We start from the raw sequence: 18047 nt of genomic DNA on the forward strand, positions 1-18047 counted from the left end.
AATTTGAGCTTTTTAAAAAATAATCTTTTAGGAAAATCTAGCACACAAAGTTCATCTATTGATGCAAGAGGACATTCATTGTTGTTCACCCTCAAGCAAATGTATAGCTCAATATTCACAAATAACATTCTTTAATGATAGTTATAGATCTATAGAATAATTCTACTAAAAAGGGGATGGACACTTTTTTTTTTAAATTTAATTTTTTTAAACAGTCAACCAGTCTGCATGTTTAGCAGTTTGCTTTTGAAGAATACAGAAGATTAAAATTAATAAGTAGGCTAGAAGAGCAAAATATATGGAACCATGAAACCATCCCAATGACCATTTGGGAGGTTGCTATCTATGTTGTCCTGGCCAGCTTAACATTTCTAAAAATATACTATAAAAATAATTTCTTGAATAAAATATCTACCATTCACATTCAAACATGGATTTCTTTTCAGCTTGCAGGTATTTTAGACCTGGTACTTCGTCCTTTAATTTTTATGTCCACAGGTGAATTATTTGAGTTGGCTTTGTGATTCTTTTTATGCTGGTCCAAATCCTTCTTTTTTGCAAATGCTTTACCACACATTTTACATTTTAACAGTGAAAAGGTTTTGGTCAACTTAACTTCAATGCCAGCATCTGCTCCCTCAGATTTTTTGGTGGATGCTGAGGATGCGACATCCTGTTTTGAACCAGTTTTTTTAACTTTGTCTTTTTGAGGTCCCCTTTTCGAAACCTTTTCCAGAATTGATTCAATTGGCTTTTTTATGGCTCTGCTCTCTAAATTTGCAGTTATTTTAATGAGTGCCCTCTGGGACTTTTTATGTACCACTGTTATGTGACGAATCACATCCCGTTTCCGTCGGGTCTCATAAGAGCAAAGAGGACATCTGTAAAACTTAACGAAAATACAGTTGCCATCTGTGTGCAACTCTATATGTTTTATAAGATTTTGCTTAGATGTGAACTGGCGTTTGCAAAGTTTACAGTAAAGTTGCTTGAAGTCAAAACCAGCTGACAGTTTCGGCTTTTTGTACTTCTTCTTGTCATCACTTGGTGAACTTCCAGGTTTAGGAGAATCACCATCAGACTTTGCCTTACCCTTCAGCGTAGCTGTACTCTTCTTCTCTTGTGCATGGTTTAGACCTTTTGATTCACTCTTTGGTGAACTTTTTACAGTATTTGATGAAGAGTCCATCGTATTTGAGTTTTCCGTTTTTATTTTACTGTCTGAAGTACTGATATGATTGTATCCTTTATCTGACTTGACATTGGTCACAGAGGATGCTGTTTTATGTACTATCTTTACATGTTTCTTAAGCAGGAACTGAGAGGTGTATCGCCTGTTACAAAATGGGCAAGTGCAGGAAGAGACATTAACCTCAGACTTTGCTGGAAGTTTTTGTGTGCGAGAAATAGTCTTAAGTGATTTTTTAGGCGTTACAGTCTCAGGAATCACAGTTTTACCAGGTTTGGTATTGATTTCCTGAGTGGCATAGTCTCTTCTCATCCCTCTGTGAACTTCATCAATGTGTCTCCTTGTATTTGCTTTAGTAGCAAATGATTTGTGGCATATGTCACAACTTTTGCTTGCTGCTTTATAGATCAATTTACCATGACCTTTTGTGGATGATAAGGGTGTATTTCGCCGGATCTCAATGAATTTCTTTATCTCCTCTAGTTTTTTCTTGTGCAGTTTCTTAATATGTCTACGTACACTACGTCTACAGTTAAAATCCTTCTTGCAAAGCCGACATGAAAAAGGATTGCTGTTATTAGCTCTTTTAACAGTTCTGTCAGCATTGTGTGGTACATCAGAATCTTCTGCATTTGGAAAACTGGAAGTTGTATCCCCTTTAACACTCTCACATGAAGTTGGTACTACAGTTTCACTTTCTGCAGGTAAGGCAGAAGAAGGAACTGAAGCTGTGTCTTCCTCCTGAATGTCAGCGGAGTCTGATGTAATCTTTCCATCAAGATTTACTTCACTAATGGGCTTAAAAGTCTGGAAAACTGCATTTTGGTTTGTTTGGATAGGTTCTAATTGTACAACATATTCTGATTGATTAGCTCTTGGATATACTGTGTCCAGTAAGTCTTTTACAACTTGACTTTGTTTATTTTCATTGGGTGGATCTAGAGAAAAACAAAAACATATCCCAATATTGCTGAGTAATGTGATAGGTTATAGCATTCTTTACACCAAACTTATTGGCCAAGCTATTTCATAACTTGTGAGCAGAGCGAAATTTGAAAACCTGCAGTATGCAGATTCACCTGCTAATAACCAATTTGTGCATTTATACAAATCTACACTTTTCTGTTGTATAGTAGTAGAACAAAGGATTCATGAAGTGGATCATCCAAACCCAGTAGCAGAATCAGAGCCACACTCTGATAATAATCCAGATCAAACAAATATACATTGCCCTGCAAAGTAGTTATTTACATGTCCAAACACATTGAGGGAAATTTATCAAAACTGGAGCAGATGTGCATGGCAACCAATCAGCTTCTCTCTTCAGTTTTGTCAGTTAAGATTTGAAAATGAAAGAGAGAAGCTGATTGGTTGCCATGCACATCTGCTCCAGTTTTGATAAATTCCCTTTATCAGGTCTCCGAACAGCTGGTTCCAACTCTCGTAGCTTAGCTTCCCTATACTTATTTTCCAGTACAAGCTTGGAGAAGGGAAGGAAGAGAAAGGAGTCGAGGGAAACAGAGGGGAGGGGACAGGCTTGCCATTCTATTCAGAGGGGGACAGAGCCAATGAGTAAAGGGGAGCCCATCCTGAGAGAGGGCTCCCCCAATATCCTACACATTTCTGGCAGGGAAAGAAATACCCTGACCGTTAATAAGGGGGCAATGGCATACAGAGTGTAGGCCTTTTTTGAAAGCATTTGTAGCTGAACAGCCTTGCCCGCCAGTGACAGCTAGCCATCCATGATGGACAACTGCAAGTCCCAATTTGGGTATGCCCACCCTGGAGGGTAAAGATTGGGTGGCATGTCCTCCTTGGTTACTGCCGCATCCTTGGTAGAATGTCTTAGTGCACTTAGCATCCTACTTGTGCAAGTGGCAATAAAGACAGTAGGTGATTATCTAAAGCACAGCTGTGTCCTCCAATAAACAAAAGAGAAACTAAAAGGTGGCCATAAACATTGCGGATTTCACACATGGGTGCCGCTGTCGGCACTCTTTCGGCAGGCATCCCTCGATCAGTTGATCGAAGAAGCTGGTCAGAAAATCTTCGAATGAACACAGCAGGCAACCAATGAGGACAGCGGCCACTGTCAGAATACATTGAAGAAAACAGGAGATTCCTTGATCAATGCTCGTAAATGTTGATAGAGAAATAAAACAAAGAAGATATTACAGTGTATGGCCAGCTTAACTTTCTCTTGTTCTGAGCTATGAAATCATATGACAATTACTACTGACCAAGCCAGTGTGTGAGGCAAAAGCTTCATATTGTATACATTTTTAAAGTCTTTGCAGAGAACAAAAAGAAACAGTGTGAATTCTCATTTTTATGTGTTTAGCTCACTGTCAGTAAGCCAGATTTCAAGCTACTGCAGTGTTACAATTCTGCACATGGATAACATTAATGTTCAACCACTTGAAGACCCTTCCAGTGCAGGCCATTTTTAGGTATTCAGTTCTGTGTTGCTTTGACATTTATTCAGTCATGCAACACTGTACCGAAATTTATTTTATACAATTTTTTGGGACAGATAGAGCTTTCTTTTGATGGTACTTAATCACCACTGGGTTTTTATTTTTTGAAAGGTGGTTTTAAATTGAGAATGGTGAACTGATGACAAAGTCTCTTCAGGTATAAGGAAGATTAAATATAAGGAAGAATATAAACAGCAGACTATTATTCTACAAAACAAAGTCAGCTTTGTTTTACTAAATACTTTATTTAGTTATACTATCTTTACTTAAATTTATAAAGTTGTTTATAAAACTTTTAAATAGGTATGAATGATTTTTTAAAATATTTTACATAATGTAATATAAACTAGTTCGATTTTTAATATGAAGAATCTTGGTCTAATCTTCAATGCAGTTCATGTACACCCATACAGGTATATTGAGAAAAATTAGTGGGTTTAAATGTGACAAATATGATTGGCAAATAAAAGTCTGTTTCTTGAAAAGGTAGTGCAAAATAAAAGGCTTAATGACTTGATTTACAATATCAATGCTAAGCAATTGTGCAGGGATTAAAGAAAACCGGCCACACGTTACAATCATTGGAAGAATGGATACTGGTGTGTGTGCTGGATTGCACACCTCACTCTTGGCATGGATATTGAGGTGTTAAAATGGAGTGCAAATCCCACAGACGCTATAGATGGTGTGTGCTGAGGTAATGATCTCCCTGATGTATCCACCTACACTTAATTTTTTGTTTGCGCACAAAATCAACAACTTCACTTTCTGTGCATTCAGCCTCCCTTTCTGCCTTTTTCTTAGTGTGTGTGCCCGCAAGCGCAACCTATTATTTAATTTTGAGTGTGTTCAGTTTCTTGTCCTGAATTTCAGTTGATTTGTGTGCAGGAGACCGGCAACTTCTAGACATGCACATCCTATGGATTTTTCCTCCCTGCATACCCGAAGTAGTTACTTAAAGCTCACCTTCATCCACAAAATGTTCAAAATGTTTGGATATACAGTAAAACTGCTTGTGGGTGATCAGATTCGGTAGTCCTCTAAATAGGCTGCGACATGACTTGCATTCAAATATAGTATCCACCTCCCTTAACAACATCAGTCTAAGTTGTTTAGTGCCTAGAGAGAGAAGATGGAAATGGTTTAGAACAAAATGCCAAAAATTATATTATGTGTAGAAATGCCCATACAGTATGTATCCAGTCAATTAGTTCAAATGAATGTCACTAAAACTTGCATACAGCCTTTTTGTTGAAACAAAGCAACTGATCTCATTAGGTTAGCTATAGCAGTAAAAGGTTTGGTAAAGATTAACATTTCCTTTATCTATTTAGCTTGCACATCTGCTGATATCCTACATATAACACAACTAGTTCATGTTATAAAATAAGGCTTCATGCACAAAGGTGAATACATTCATTTTAAAAGACATATCTTGCCTCTATCATTCAGATATCTATTAGCACATGCATAGGAACTTACATTTTCTTTACAGCGAACACAAGCTACAGTGCTCAAACATAGCTCGTGCTACAGTGTGTTGCAATGAATGTTCTAAGAAGAGGAGTTTTAATTTAAAGGCTGAGATATTCTGCATTGTTTGTGCAATCCAACTTGCTGTTATCCTATAGGTGACTATAGGCTGTCATACCAACACAGAGCATGCTGATAAATCCACGAAGATACATAAATTTGCCTATGTGTATATGTCACAGGGGAACGTACAGGGGGAACAGTGTAAGTAACACTATGCACAAAGGCCTTCACACTGAGAGTCAATTTCCTAGCCTTTAAAAGTCTACAAATGACAAAATCCAATAGGCTTCTTTCCCTCAGGACCTAGTCCTCAACAGCGAGGCCATTAAAGCACGCAACAGAGAAGCAAGATGGTAGGCCCGTTCTGTCCCAAGCGTCGGTCTACAGAGAGTCCCCCAGAAGCTTGACCATGTGTCTACCACATCCTCCTGGCCATTTCCTGCCCACGAGAAACACCACAATGCCTTCCATCACGATCCAGTGGAGTAGACAAGAAGGGAGCTTCAGTGAAGAAAAAGCGTCATCAGAGCATCTACTGTAACAGCCCAAGGCTCCCTGATCCTGGCAACAAATCTGCCAGTTTCTTTTCGAACCTGGAAGCCAGGAGGTCCACACTTACGTCACCCACCTGTGATAGAAAGCTCAAAACACACCCAGGGTCCCCCACCTGCAACAGAGGATGAAGAGACCATTTTCGGGAATCTAAATATTGACAACATAGTAAGTCCGCTTTCCAATTTTCCACACCTTGGATATCCAAGGCTGGACTCACTAAATTTTAGTTGGATGATCTTGCAGTCAAGAGGTCCAGGGGTGGAAACAACTGAGTTGCCCTGAGTTCCAGAATACTGATCAAGAGCTGAGCTTCATCTGACAACCGAGCCCACTGTACCAACAGGGAGATTTGGGATCCAAACAAATCTCTGCAGGGCCTGCACGGTCAGTCAGACTTCAACTGATTGGCTGTCTTAGCAGACTGTTCCCTCAGCAGGAGATTGTCCAATTATCCCACAACGGGAATACCCTGAGTGAAAACAGGATAAAGTACTATGGTGAAGACCCAAGGTGCAGAGGCCGATCAAAGGGAAAAGCAACAAATAGGAAATGTTGTTTGCCCACAGCAAAATGCTGGTAGCATTGATAGAGAATGTTTGAACCTGAAGGAATCTTTTGAGAATCTTTAGGTCTAGTATGGGGCGAATCTCTTGGCCCTTTGGGCTTGAGGACAGTGTACAAGATTGAATAGAAACCTTGGTACCTACTTGAACACCACACTTTGACAAGTTGGGTGCACCCTCATTGAGAGAACATCTGGTTTCCAGACTTGGCAGGCTTGGGGGTCCAAGTCTTACAGATTTCCAGGCTTGGACTTGGGCCCAGAGACCTGAAAAGAAACTTTTTTTCTTCCGAGTAGAAGATTTACCTGTTAGAGCTTTTGCCTTTTTGGGGGGGGAAGGCGAGTACTATTCCCCCGTCACTTACTTTAAATAGTTATGCATGGATTTACCAAAAAGGCATTCCCCTGCAACAGGCATTTATAGCATGGAAGCTCTTCAGGCCAACATGCGAGCTGAAGGATCCTCCTCATATGCATCAAAAGGAGACCCATCCCAGATACCTGGGGAAGTGTATCTGCTAGCCCATCGACACAACAACGCAAGCCCACAGGCCTGCTACTCCAGTAGCAGGACAGGGGGTGCAGGAGGGCAGATTAAGGGTACCAAGCCATGGTCTTTGATCAGACAGTTTACGTCTGACAGACAGCTATGGTTGCAATAGCAAGTAGACTGCAGTAGAAAGCAAGGGAGAACACAGCCAAAAAAAGTATTTCCTTCCAAAATTTTATCCACAGGGTCTTTGAATAATGGAATGCCCTCAACAGGAACCGTATCAGGTCTTAAGACAGGAAATGGCTGGGTCCACGACTGGGACAACCCACTTATTCAGGGAACCCTCCTTTACAGTAAATAGCTGGGTGAAATGCTTGGGAGGGTTGAAGGTTTTTTCAAGTTAAGAGCAATAATTCTAGGGCCATCAATCACTAAACTTATGAGCAGTAAAAGCTTTTAAAGTGTCGCCTATAAGAAATTTGGGGTATTGTAGTTTTATGTGGATGCATACAATTTTAAGGATTGACATGTTTGGTATCAATTTACCCGAAGTGACCAAATCTTTCAAATAAAAAAATAAATGGGTATTATATTCTGTTTCTGTGCACTAAATGTCATTTTAGTGTATTTTAACCTAAATAAACATTTGTGCAAATACCGTGCAACATAAAAAAAATTGCAACTAGAATTGTTTTATTCTACAGGGTCTCGGCTTTCAGAAAATATTGTTTGGGGGTTTTAAGCCGTTTTCTAGCCAAAAATTCAGATGTTATCACGTGTGCGCAAATAGTAAGAAATTGCACCGGACAGCAATTGTTTAAAAAGTATCTACCAACTTAAAAATGTTTTCACATTTTTATTGTCATAGATTATTAACTTGCAGTGATTTTTTTTAAACAAAACAGAAAAAGATTGCATAAACATACACCCCTTTAAATATGTCACACTTAAGACCTGGTTCACACTGAGTGTTTTGTAGCAGTTTGCCCTAAAAAATATGCCCCCCAAAAAAAGAAATCACATCTCTATGTCCCTGTTCACATCTGAGCATTTTGTAGCAATAAGCAAACTGCCTGTCGCTGGAAAAAGTACAAGTTTTTTTTTTGCCATATTACAGCTCGTTTTGGCCCCATACAATCAATAGGAAATGCTTGAAAATTAACATCAATGAGCTACAATCTGATCACAAAAATGCGATATTTGATTTATGCGCATAAAACGCACAAAAATGTGCATTAAAAAAGTGTGTAGAAACACGGAAAAACACAGTCGCCTACGTGTGAGCCCTGCCTAAATTCCGACTGAACTTCCAGTTTAAAATCAGCTAACACATTCTAAATGCATCAAAACAAAAAAGGTAGACAAAGTGTTAAGGTGTCCATACACTGTACGATTATCGTACGAGAATCGCGGGAAATCCCGCAATCGTACGATAATCGCAAAGTGTATGGAAGGCGTGCAACCGTTTCTACTGTACTACTTGAAAAGCCGCCGAGAATCTTATCAAGTAGTACAGGGTTATTGGCCTGCTTGTTCAACAATTGCCGAACGGGCCGGTGTGCACACGCGCACACTGCTCGTCTGCAGTCATCGGAAGCCTGCCCCTCATTGCAGTTATCGGAAGCCCGCCCCTCAAGCGCCCATTAAAACTTGAGTATTCGTGTTTTCAGTATTTTGAAGTTTTATTTTTAATTATTCTTTGCAAATTATTTTTTTAGCCAATGGAAAGCTAGTTAGTAGAAGGAGACTGTTGTTGCACACAATCATCACGCATCTTTCAGGCACTCCCACTGAAGTCTACTGGACCAAAAACATAGGATTCTGCCTGAAAAGAAGCTCATGAACAGCTTCAAGCTACAAGCTTCAGCTGTGGATGGGCACCATTAATGGGATCCACTACTTCCACAGACAGCATGGGTCCTTCTCTGCAGATTGACAAGGGACAGGAAAATAAAAACTGGTACAGCCAGTTAGAGCACCTAATTAGTAAAAGGAAGATCACCATTGTGCCATCAAAAGGTTTCTACTGCACCAATGGAATATAGACTGGTGCTTATATTGCCTGTGCAGCATATACAGACAAATGGGGGCCCATCAGATCTTAACAAATCGCATGTCAATCTTTCAGTCAATTTATGCTCCTAGCTAAAAAAAAAAAAGAAAAAAAAAACACAATTTTTTCTTGCAGCAGGGCCAATTTCAAAGAAATTTCACAAAACTGTCAATGTCTCTCTGAAACCAAGTTTCATGAAATTCACTGCTCATCTCATCAGTTGTTAAGCAGGAAGGCTGAATGAGGGTGACAAATACAGGGTTCCCTCTAGCGGATAAATAGCAAATCTATATTTACAACTAAACTATAAAAAAATGTGCAAGGTAAAATTGGTTTAGGGTAACCACTAAGCATAGTACATTTCTAGGGAGTACATATTTTACTGCTGCATAAAAAATGGGAATAAACCTTGCTTGACATGAAGATGATCTAGAAAACCACCAGTGAGTGATAAACATGCAAGTTAAAGTAACATACCTGATCTAAAACTTTCAATAATTTGTAGTATGCCAGACCTTGAAGTCTGTACAGGTTGCTGCAATAACGGTGGGTCTCCAGGCTCCACTGCCGATTCTGAAAGAAAATAAGTTTGAAAGAATTGACCTACATTTTTAATATAACCATGCATATCCACTGTAAAGCAAATTAAAAAAATTCTTACTACCTCCTCAGAAACAATGGAAGCCACGGTCAATCGCATTGCGTGTGGGAAGTGCATTTGGGATGCCATTTAAGTGAATGGCGATGCACATCTCACACAATAGGTGCGTTACGTGGTACCATGCATTAATCGCATGGGAACATGCTATTAAAACACACGACCCTGGCGTGAACAGGCCCTAAAAAGAAATGTGACTTAAAAGCTAAACCTGAATTAAAACCATTTTAGGAAGCAGCTGCATATAATTTTTTTAGGTCATCTTTTCTTCAAATAAAGGTCAATTGACACAGCTGCATTGTTTCTTGGATTGGATTACAAGTTCATCAATTGAGCACCAATACTTACAGCTGCTATTTAAGCTAAAAATGTGCACTTTTAGTACAACATTTCTATATTACATGGGTCACAAACAAAAGCATTTGAGTGACTGTCTTTTACTAGAGGATTCTTCAGAAAACAAAGTCGAGAAACTGAAAACAGGAAACCAGCTGTATGCTATGAAACACAGCAATCAGTTACTATTTGGGCAAGCATGGGATGGTTAGAAGAAAACAAAACTATAGCTCGAAAAATCAACCACAAGTGACCTTTTTTTGAGAGAGAAAAAAAAAAAAAACATTCAAAAATATATCAAAGGCAGCATACACATTTTTGTTTCCTAGTCCTGGTCATCCAGTGCATAAATATCATATTTTTAAGGTGTGCAAAAGGCACAAATGCGCAATACACTAAGGTTTAGCAGAAATTGTACTTTAGCCCTGTAACAGAGAAATGATTCTGACACTTGCCAAACATTCACTGCAAGTGTTAAATGATAGGGACTGATTCATTACCAGTGTGTGTCTAGTGAAAGTCAAATATGCTGCTTTATAATTATGCTCCAAAATGTCTGGTAAATATATAAATGCAAAATGTATGTGTAGTAGACAATAGGACAGGAACAGTTATTTATGAGCTGCCATCTTCCTTTAACCCTTTTTCTGTCAAAGCAGTTTTTGCAGACGTTTAGGCCTAAAATTGCTGAAATCCCCCCAAAATTATATTTTTTCTGAAAGTAAAGACCTTAGAAAACAAAAACGATGGTAATAGCAATGTCACAACCCAAATTGTTCAGTAAAAAATGCATTCAAATTAAATTTTAGTGCACAGAAACACAATACCCATTTTTCTTTGGTATACTTTAAAAGATGATGTTACACCAAGTAACCAGATAAACATTCCAAGCCTCAAAACTGTATGCACCCCTGAAACAGCAAAAATCTTTGGTATGAAAAACTGTCCATGTGAACTGTAAAAGCCTCATCCTTTTAGAGTTAAATAATGGACCTAGAAGTGTTGCTTCCACTCCAGTGTACAACCCAACATGTGTGGCTCAACTGTCATTTTTATATGTTCATGTTCGTATGTGTGGGCTTTAAAAAAAATTGTTGGGGGTGTTTTAATTCATTTCAATTAAGCTTTAATTTTGAACACAACTTTATTGCTATCCCATAAAGGGGCTAGCAAGCCTCCTTTGTGATAGCTGATTAGCGGTGACAGGTTCTCTTTAATGTCACCCTAAATGAAGCAATTTAAGCACAGATCAACAGCTCAGACCCAGAAGGTGATGAAATCCTTGTCACTTCTAGGTTCTTTGAATGGAGAGTTGATCAGCTGATCTCCTTCGCCAACATCTGCCATGACCACCCCAGGCCCGCAGGAGGGGCAGCGCAGCCCGGGATACATGGTGTGTGGCAAGGCGGGGAAGTGCGAGTGTAGGTGGCATGCAGCACGCACTGGCAGCTGGGAATGAAATCAAACATCCTCCGAGCTAGTTAGTGTACATGGTTAAGTAATCTTTGGACCTAAAAACAGTAACTTTGACTTAGCTGTAAATTTCTCAGCTTAGGTAACGGGTAAAGGACACTGGAAAAAAAGAGTTAGGACAGACCATACAACTCCTCCCACTAAGCCTCTGGGGTTTTTTTGGAATCAATTAGGAGTGAAATGTAGAAACAGATTCCCAGCTACGTTCCCCCAGTTAATATGTTATGAAGGCATATAATATTGTGCGACGTCCACCAAGAGAATGCCCCAGGAGACTCTAAACCTGGTGTAGATAGTGGATTGCCCAAGAGGGGTAGTAAAAGTAAATGAGGGGAAATCATTGCTATACGATTTAGTACCATCCCACACTTTAAGGGTATGTCGCATCATAGGGCTGATGGTCCTGGGGCGTGAGCCCAGCGGAAGCCACGGAAGCGCCCTAACCGAGATCGGGGGAACAGTACACAGTCTCCAACTCCACCCACAACAGCGCCTGTATAGACAAGTAAAGGTTTGTTAAAAATTAGCTATCTGGGCTGCTTGAAAATATTTACGGAAGTTGGTAAGACCCAATCAACCCTGTCTCCTATGGGCACACATGGCGTATTTTGAAATCCTCGGTCTGGTGCCTCCCCAGATAAAAGCCATTATACGATTTTGAAAGGATAGTAGTGCAAAGCCCGGAATCGCAACCGCCAGCGTCCTAAAAAGATTTTGGAAGGACTGTCATCTTGACGGCATTAATTTTCCCTATCCACGATAGATTATGTGGGGATCAGGAAGACAATAATTCCCTTAGATTCCTGAACATAGGGATATAGTTTGCTTTAAAATGGGAGCTATAATCTGTGGTTAAGGCGATTCCCAAGTATTCTAGATGGGCGGTGCGCCAGACAAAGATGAAGTTGCGATGTATGGAGTCCACTATCCCCTGTGGTAAAGATATATTGAAAGCCGTAGATTTCTCCTCTGATAGAGAGACTCGAGATTTGTTCAAATAATTTTAAGACGGAAAGCAAGTTAGGCAGTGTAATATGGGGCTGGGTAACCGTGAGAAGTAGGTTATCTGCAAACAGATTTAACTTATATTCATTTTCACCTACTTCTACACCATGGATGCTAGAATTCGGCCGTAAGAGATGAGCCAGAGGTTCTATTGCTAGAACAAATGAGATCGGGGAAAGGGGACAAACCTGTCTCGTGCCTCTATTGATACAAAACTGCTGTGAGGAGTAGTGGAGATAATGGATGCTGGCAGAGAGGTCATGGTATAGGACACGAAGCCACTGTAAAAAGGCCGGTGGTAATCCCCATTTCTCAAGGACATAATACAGGTAATCCCAGGAAACAGAATCAAAGGTATTTTCAAGGGATAGCAGCATACCCGGGGTGTTAGTCTGTTGCATGCGTTGAAACATTTGGATGATCTTTCGAGTGTTATCAGAGGCCTGGCAATGAGGTACAAAACCCACTTGTTCCCTGTGGATGAACTGCTCGAGAATTTATTAATCCTGGCAGCTAATATTTTGGAGGGTAATTTGATGTCTATATTGAATAGGGAAATGGGTCTGCAATTATGAGGACCTAAACTGTCTTTCCCTGGTTTAGGAAAGATAACTACCTGGGCCAATAAGGAGGAAGGATGGAATCACGTGCCAGTTTTCAAATGGTTAAAAAATTTCGTCAAATGGGGTGCCAATATGTCTGAGAATTTTTTATAGTACAGCGCAGAAAACCCATCTAGGCCTGGGGATTTAGCAGTCTTAAGATTTTTGATCACCGATTGGACCTCCATCACCTCCACCATAGACCCAGAAAGGGTCGAGACAGGGAAGCCCACAAACAATACATAAGCCTTACTAGAGTCAAAGGTAGAAGGTGAACTATAAAGTTTGGTCAATATTTTTGCAAATCTAGATACAATAGGAGTTGGATTCGCAGTCAAGGAACCATCTGAGAGTTGGAGTTTGATTGATCGTACCCCTCTAGGGTTAGCGTTCAGTAAATGTGCCAGCATAGAGCCAGGTTTATTAGCCCTGGCGTAAGAAAAAAAACGTGTAATCCATCCGATTTGTTTTTCGGCCTCATCGTTAAGGAGAAGGTTTCGTTCCACTCTCTTGGAAGCCATCTGCTTGCGCAGCCAAACAAAGGGATGAGCTTTCCACTCCGACTCTAGGCGCTCCGGTTTAGTATATAGATCCCGCATTTTGCGGTCATGTTCCTTTTTCCTGCGAGAAGCGAGTTTTATAAGGTCACCCCGCATTGTAACTTTGTGGGCCTCCCATAAAGAGATCGGAGAGGAGACAGAATCAGTGTTTTCAGTGAAATATCGAGTTAGACAATTGCAGACAAGATTTACTGTGTCCACGAAAGTAAGTAGAGAATAGTTTAGTCTCCAGATATAATTAGTCAGACTTGATGACAGAGAAGCATGGAGAATGGGCAGACCAGGGGACTGAGAGAATATTAGCTTTAACCACCTCCCGGCCGGCCGGGAGCTTTCTGGATGTAACAGGGAGCGTCAAAAGACATCCTGTTAGCCCCGCCCACGCAAAACAACCAAAATGTAAAAAACAGCCAGCGATGCCTGTTTACATACAAGCGGTCCGAAGGCTATAGAGCTGGCGGATCGCTTGTATGGGGTGCCGTTCAGAGCACCCCCCTCACGCTGATCCCAGGCTCCACTGTGCCCAGTGCGAGCCAGGTCCCAGTATGGTGGCTCTCTGACAGGGGATCAGAGGGAGATCGGTTCACGATCTCCCTCCGGTCCCCTCTCCGCTGTCAGAATGTGGAAGTGATGTATACTACATCACTTCCACATTCTTGTGTCACTCTCCAGCTTCAGAAGCTGGAGAGAAGCTGATGAAGCTTCTTTGGGGTCCCTAGGTGACATTAGGGGTCTTGGAGAGCCCTGATGTCTCCATAAGGAGGACCCGTCACATATCTTTGCCATCACATAGGGGGTTTCTTAGCCCCCTATGTGATAACAATAAAGAAAAATAGGCAAAAAAATTTAAGTCACACATGAAAAAGAATTTAAAAAAAAACCCCCCACCCATGCATACAAACATGAGTCAGGTGCGCAAAAACGACAATTGCGCCCATTACGCCGCACATGTTACATATCGGCGCGAACGTCGCAGTGAGAGCAATAATTCTAGGGCCATCAATCACTGATATCGCTAAATTGATGAGCGGTAAAAGCTTTAAAAGCAGCTTCTCAATCACCCTCAGGAAGTGAGAGAAGAAATCGGGTTTGTCTTGTGTTTGGAGCATAAGAGATAATTGTGATTTCCATATCAAACAACTATTTTTTAGGAACAAATAAACGGGGTGGTGCTGTGAAAAGCTAACAGAACCCCTTGCTTCTTTTCTCGGAATGTCGAGTGAAAGACTTTATGTAAGAATTTAGGCTTGGAGGTGTCAGAAAATCTTGTATCCTGCAAACCTACAATATTAATGTTGCGGGAGGCATAGTGAAAACTTTTTCTACACTTGCAGGGTGAGTTGAGACCCTGGAGATTGTGCGACAGAATACTATAGGAGGACAGCATTGTTACAGTATTTCCAATCAGATAATCTAATGAAGACCCAACGGAGCCGTCCTAAAAAGCAGAGGGATCCCTGCTACCAGGAGTAGAAAAAAGGGTTGAGAGGGAGAAGAGGGAAAGAAGGAGAAAAAAAAAAAGTAAAAGAACCAAGATAAAAAGAACATAGAAAAAAACATTATCAAATAACTGCAAGTGCAGATTTTTATAACACTCAACAGCATTACCAAATGTGGAGGTGCCTATGGCATCCAGACATGAACTGATTTACTTTAGTAAGAAGCAGTTCACAAAAGGAACGGTTAGTGCAACTAATATCAGAGCTGTAGTTAACTTTATATGGGGAGGGGAGGAGAGGAGACGGAGAGGATAAGGACAAGGTACAGACGAAAGCAGTGGCATAACAATCGCCATAACGACCTAGGCGGCTGCTACGGGGCCCGGCCAGGACATCCCCCTGATGCTGTGCGGGCCACCTGGGTCGCTATAGCATCTCAGGCTGCTGGCTGTCAATGGCGGGTGTGAGGAGAAACGGGTCTCTGTTAAATCACAGACAACCTATCAGGGGTCTGTGCAGTTCTTCCTCACAGACGCTGCCGAGTCAATGACAGCCAGCAGCTGTGGAAGAGGAGGCGGGGCCCGGCGACGGAAGAGGAGGCGGGGCCTGCCAGAGACCGTGGAGGAGGCAGCAGACAGCGGATCAGGGCTGACAGGTAAGAGGGTTTGACCAGCCCACCTGAGAACATGCAGAGCCCACCATAGAAAGTCTATGGCGGGCTCTGCAGGGTCACTCTCAGGTGGGCTCTGCAAGGGCATAACTAGAAAACACAGGGCCCGATACCAAATTTTGCTAGGAGGCCCTTTGATTTAAAGTTAAGCCCCTGGAGGAAAGAACATGAGTAAAGACTTCAGGGCATGCGATGGAGAAGATCTATCAAACTTAGAAAGAAAACATCACAATGCTATGCGACCGCTGTGAGGAGGGTAGCCCAGCAACTGCTAAAAGATAGACATAGTTCATAGTAGCAAAAATGGAAGGTCCCTATCCCCACAGAGGTGGCCCATAAGCATAATGTCATACCACAGTAGGAAAAAGTTTCCTGCACAACAAGAACAGTACTGGAGTCGACTCGGAGTGAAGGCCCAGAACAAGCTGTCAGGGCCCAGGTCCAGCGCCACCCTCGTGGGGGATATCAGGAATCATAATATAACCATGCAACAGATGTCAAAGAGAATAAAATTACGGATACGGAGCAGTATATGTGCACATTACATCATTGATTTCCTCACAAGGTACAGAGATGTGAGATTACACCACATGATTTCCATTTGGCAGACACATTGTGGTGACATTACTTTATACATAAATGAAAACATTGAGTGCATACATTACAAAAGGGTACCTTGATTACAGCAGCCATGTTGGTGATGGTCAGTCTGGCAATATTTGTCCCTCACTGCCACTTTTTGAGGAGATAACCTAGTTTCTTCTGTGTCCATTGCATGCTTGCTCTGCTGTAAAATGAAAACATTGGATTAAGATACAATCTTTTAAGTTTTGTTAACACAGCACAGTGCACAACTCAAATACACATGCATTTTCAAGTCACATGCAGGGATGCAGTTAAAACAAGGATAAATTTGTGGAATACCTTTCTGCGCAAATAGTGCATCTTCCGAGAAGAAATGTTATTTTTTTCCATGGTTTAATTTAAGGCAAAGGCAGAATTAATAAACTTGCTGCGACAGACTGCAAGAGAAAAGTATATTTTATGCAGTAACCAAGAAATATGATGTTATGAAATGATTGCAAAGAGATGCTCCATCGCAACTTGAGTAGCAATTAAATTGTTGCCGGAGATTACTTCTATTATTTAAATAATGGATCCGGAAAATAAAAATATAAAGACACCATTTTGTTCATTTCTATGATCTTCAAAATGATGAAACGTGCCTAAACTTTTTAAAAAAAATTAGTTTGTTTAAGCAACTACAACAAAGCAAGAATCGGTACCACAACTTATCAATGGGTAACTTATTTGCTTTCTTCATGGAACTCTCAAAAGAATCCTATGCAAAGTCTGACCTTTCTGAAAAGGAGGTGAGGAGATTTCAGCAAATCAAAGATGGGGCAGGAAGGCAGAAGGTAAGTTGTGGTAATGAACAGGTACACAGAAGCCATGGCAATGTGCTTAGCTGTGCTACTAGGCAGGAGGAGGATACACTGATTGGAACCATTGATAACAGTACTTTGACATGTCAGCTGAAATAAAGCCTGCACTGAAAATGCTTGAGCAGTAATTATGCTGCATTTTAGACAAATGTGCATTTGCCATTAGTGTTCTCCTTAGGGGGCTTTCGTGGTCTTCCAACTTCTACGCAGCCCGTTTCATGTCACGGACCACAGCAGGGGCATACAGAAGGAGAGCAGCAGGAGCACTCCCATTAAATTGGTGACCTTCTAACAAACCCATGATGTCTCCATAAAGTGTACTCTTTGTACTTTGTACCATCACATAGTTGGCTTGTCAACCCCCTTGCAATAGTAATGAACAAAAATCCTGTTCTCTAAATTAAATTGTGGGGCGGGGGGGGGGGTTGGGGGTGGCAGGATTCAAAAGACATTTCCGTTATTCTGCTGCCTACAGAAGCATTTGGACACTGACAAAAAAAAAACAAGGGGACGACCCTGGAATTACCCCACCCACTTCCAGCATTGCCAAGAGAGGAATCATAAACAGAAAGGGGTGGGACCTGAATTCGTAGGCGATTTTGCATTAAATACAAACATTTTTTTTCTTTTTCAGTCATTAATGGTGAAAATTAAAGCTTCATTTGTTTTTTTTTTTATTGTTATAAATAGGATGCCCATACTTGTAGAAATCCTTTGTTTTTCATTAAACATGATAATTCCCTCGTTCTCTAGTGGGTCCTCGCAGAGCTCCCCCCTCGTACGGGTGCCTTCATCAGCTAAGCGGCTGCTACAGAGGTACCCGCGCGCGTTTGTTCCCAGCCGTGCTCGCAAGTGGCTGTGTGCATCCATAGACACACACAGCCCCAAGGCAGGCCACGCCCCTCTCCCAACAGGGTGATCGACGGTAGATGGTGCCTAAGGTTCCTCTGCCGTCAATCTCCTCCCCCGCAACTAGGAAGTTGGGACGGAAGAT

At 41.2% G+C, this 18047-nt stretch overlaps 1 protein-coding gene across 3 annotated transcripts in view; it reads right to left on the bottom strand.

Annotated features, from left to right (window-relative positions):
• Positions 1-241: 241 nt before the first annotated feature.
• ZNF800 (zinc finger protein 800) overlaps positions 242-18047 on the bottom strand; it is a 39519-nt gene continuing 21713 nt past the window's right edge. The window contains exons 1-6 of one of the 3 annotated variants that reach the window (XM_018576729.1): positions 16533-16622; positions 16284-16395; positions 9912-9915; positions 9343-9438; positions 4633-4785; positions 242-2127 (exon numbers count right to left, since the gene is read on the bottom strand). In XM_018576729.1, the coding sequence (XP_018432231.1) occupies positions 443-2127; positions 4633-4765 (1818 nt within the window). In that variant the 5' untranslated portion in view covers positions 4766-4785; positions 9343-9438; positions 9912-9915; positions 16284-16395; positions 16533-16622 and the 3' untranslated portion in view covers positions 242-442. Of the gene's footprint in view, positions 2128-4632; positions 4786-9342; positions 9439-9911; positions 9916-16283; positions 16396-16532; positions 16631-18047 lie in introns of those variants that run through there. The other 2 variants (XM_018576727.1, XM_018576728.1) reach the window with 2 other exon arrangements.

The sequence above is a fragment of the Nanorana parkeri genome, unplaced genomic scaffold, assembly GCF_000935625.1.
Source record: "Nanorana parkeri isolate BGI_ZX_2015 unplaced genomic scaffold, ASM93562v1 scaffold75, whole genome shotgun sequence".
In the NCBI taxonomy this organism is placed as follows: Eukaryota; Metazoa; Chordata; class Amphibia; order Anura; family Dicroglossidae; genus Nanorana; species Nanorana parkeri.